We start from the raw sequence: 3,409 nt of genomic DNA, 5'->3' as shown, positions 1-3,409 counted from the left end.
TTTTAGCTGTCTTTATAAAATTATCACTCAGTAAGTCTGAAATAAATAGTTAATTGAATGAATTAGGAGACATTGTGCCCCACCCCCGCAGTGGCTCAGCGGAAAGTCTCAAAGTTTATAACACTAAAAACCGAGTTTCGATACTCGTGATGGGCACAGATAGCCCATTGTGTAGCTTTGTGCTTAGCATCAAACAAACAAACAAATTATAAAGAAAGACATTGTATTTGTTAAACATGTACCTTTATCAGCATTTGAGAAATTCTTTCTCTGATTATGACTCTTCCCACGGACCCACTTTTGTCCTATAAATCAAACTACAAAGAGAGGAGGTTGTGATACCTTTGTGGTAATATTTTTTACGAAAATACTGAGACCTATTCTTGTATATTAAAACGCTCTCTGGCTCTTTCCTGGCTTAAAATAAAGTTCATGTTTGCTGAAATGTTCTAGTAGAGTGGTTTTCATTTAATTTCTATTTTCCTATCAAATATAATAAACAGAGAAATTGGCGGTAATGAGGAATGTGAATTAATCATGTCTGTTTCAGAGTATTTCTGTCAAATATTTATAAACGTACATATAGGGAAGCACGTGTCTCTAATCACCCAATTAGAAGTGGATTATAACAAGTTCTTGATGAAATCTAAAAGAATCAGAACCTTATATTTCAAGTTTAGTGCTTTATTATAAACACACGCACAAATATATATATATATATATATACACACATACGATTGCAAAAAGCAAATACAAACAAACTAGGTAATACACAAATAGACCATTAGAAAAAAAGCTTAACAAAATGTTCAACTGTTTGAAGTTTAACCAAATATATGTACCTTAAACCATGACAGTTTAAGAAAATTAAACCCAGTTAGAAGACAATACAGTGCATAATGAAACAAAAATATTGTTGTTCTAACACATTAAATTGGCTCTTACTTCACATATTGGAATTTTGGATTAAGATGAAACTCAGTTCATTTGAAACATAAAATAAAGTAACAAATAAGTTTACTTTAAAGCTTTCATTATTAGTGACACATTAAATAAGAATTGTGACAACCCTAGCTGGAATACGTTCTGTATAGCCTGCTTGGTGGTTTGTGACCCCTTCACCCCAACAGTTTATTTTCCATTTAGACGAGACCCAAATTCGTAAATCAAAGCATTTGCCCTTTGCACAACATCATCAGTTAAAAATAAAGCGTCTTCAATTCCAATGTTGTCGTTGACATTGTAAAACTCAGATGCTTTGCCACAGGGCACGGCCTCTTCTGGGAAAGCACAAGTAAGTGTAAGTTGGTTGAAAACTGTCTGGTTTCCACAGAAGAAACTATAATGAGAAACAATCTGCTCTCCATTGGGCAGCGTTTGAGGAAGGCAAACGTGGAAAATCTTACAGTCGTTTTCTATGTCAGCGTAGTATCCATAATTGTAACCCTCGCAGCTAAAACTTGTAATTATCTGTTTTTTTATTATCTCATCTGCTCCAGCTGGAAGATCATAGGCCTCACGTTTTACCTGTTTAATAGTAAAATATGAAATAAAAATATAAATCAACTTAAATTCATAGTAATAGTTTAATGACAGTTACATATAAATAAAATATAATCTAATATTTTCATATCACTTTTGCTATAAGTCCTTCAGGTTTGGCTAACAAAGGAAAAAAAAACATTACCTAATTCTTACGATATTTACGATTACCATATTGGATATATTTGACATGATGTTAAAGTGTCAATTCGAACCTACTCTGAAGTTTTGAATAGAATACAGCTCTACTAACACCATAAGACTAGATGAACCAGGCAGCAACTAGATCTCATTGAACAAAAAATAAAAAGGTAAATCGTTTATTTGACTAACAATGTGCAATATTTACTCCGCAAAAGTTTCAAATTACAACGTATTGCATAAAAATCCGAGAGTATATTTTGTTGCAACTAAAATTTATAAGATTAAAAAATCCAGATATGGTTCTCTGCTACATACTTACACAAAATACTATCACATTTTATAAAGTTTCGCTGTTTGTTGTTAAGCACGAAGCTACACAAGAAGCTATCACTATCAGTGCTATGTCCACAGTGGGTATCGAAACCCGAAGTTTAGCGTTATAAGCAGTGGCATTTTTATAAGGTAAATATTTTAGTACATAAATCATAACTTACCCGTGGAAATGAAAAAGTAATCGCCAAGAACATTGAAGCTACAGAAAAAGAACAAAAAAAAGAATATGTAAGCATATTTTTTCTTAATTTTTTTACAGTTATTTTGTAAGCATGTGAAAGGCTTAAGGAATGTATTTACTATAGAAAAAAATGGACAAAACCTTGTTGAGTTATATTTTACCGTTTTCGTTTTTTTAAGATATTTGGTTTTGCATGATACAGGCATTATTTCTGTACCAATTTACATTTATAAACGTTTATAGTTCAAGTAACTCGAAATTGGACGATAATTTTTCAAAAGTATAATGGTGAAAGAACATTCACTGAAACTTACCCACAAAAAACACGTATTTCATCATTGCTGTTGATGTATGACGATAAAAGACGAACCGTTTGTAGATCAACCTGCAAAGAAAAGAGACGAGCTTTCAGTACGATTCAAAATATTAAACAAGGACTATGTATATATTATTATTATTATTTTAAGTTTAAAAGGCCTTGGCAGCTCTCCCCAACGGAAAGCAGTCAAACACCACAGAGAAAACACCTTTATCACAATCGACAAAAGAAAAAAAAAGTTTTTTCCACTTAATTTAGAGTGACGGATATTTTCTTCGGTAAACTTTGAAACACGTAATGAAGTATTTTACCGAGTTACAGGATCCATGATCGTTAGTGCTAGGTATAACGCGGGAAAGTTAGAAGTTCAGCCAACTACCTACCTAATGTCACTTTCTTTTCACCAAGAAGTTCACTGGTTCAACTGGGTAAAATCGCCCTTTTTATACCCGAGTGGAGAAGCCACGAGATGGGCTGGTTCCCAGGCTTTGACGGGTGCTGCCGTAAGCTACCTGGAACCAGGTCGTCAGATAACGAATGAAACTCCTCCCGCCCACGACTACGGTGAAACATAATTAGACTTAATGTTGCACTGTCTCTATACTTTAGCCCTTGTTTTTCTTTCAGTGAAAAATACCTTTCTGATATTTTAATTAAAACCGTTGTGTTATGGTTCAGAGTTTTAGTATTAAGCCAACATTAACACATACGAATGTTTATAGAGAAAATAAATTAACTAAAAATTAAAATTGTAATTTTTTTTTTTCAATAGTACTTGTTTTATTTTATCATATATAAACTATCTATATCACCGGCATTTCTTTAAAAAAACTTGAGGAACACTGTTACTGTTTTGTGTCTTAGAATCTGACTTTTTTCGTAATAAAAAG

The 3,409-nt window shown here is 32.6% G+C and overlaps 1 protein-coding gene across 1 annotated transcript in view; it reads right to left on the bottom strand.

The window, feature by feature from the left end:
- Positions 1 to 765: 765 nt before the first annotated feature.
- The window catches only part of LOC106458143, a 21,285-nt gene continuing 18,641 nt past the window's right edge, over positions 766 to 3,409 (bottom strand). The window contains exons 4-7 of the mRNA XM_013917602.2: positions 2,903 to 2,920; positions 2,515 to 2,585; positions 2,181 to 2,218; positions 766 to 1,527 (exon numbers count right to left, since the gene is read on the bottom strand). Coding sequence (XP_013773056.2) covers positions 1,132 to 1,527; positions 2,181 to 2,218; positions 2,515 to 2,585; positions 2,903 to 2,920 — 523 coding nt within the window. The 3' untranslated portion in view covers positions 766 to 1,131. The remainder of the gene's footprint in view (positions 1,528 to 2,180; positions 2,219 to 2,514; positions 2,586 to 2,902; positions 2,921 to 3,409) is intronic.

Source organism: Limulus polyphemus, unplaced genomic scaffold (assembly GCF_000517525.1).
Source record: "Limulus polyphemus unplaced genomic scaffold, Limulus_polyphemus-2.1.2 Scaffold420, whole genome shotgun sequence".
Lineage (NCBI taxonomy): Eukaryota > Metazoa > Arthropoda > Merostomata > Xiphosura > Limulidae > Limulus > Limulus polyphemus.
The sequence above is the reverse complement of the archived record's forward strand: the minus strand, read 5'-3'. Positions and strand labels throughout refer to the sequence as shown.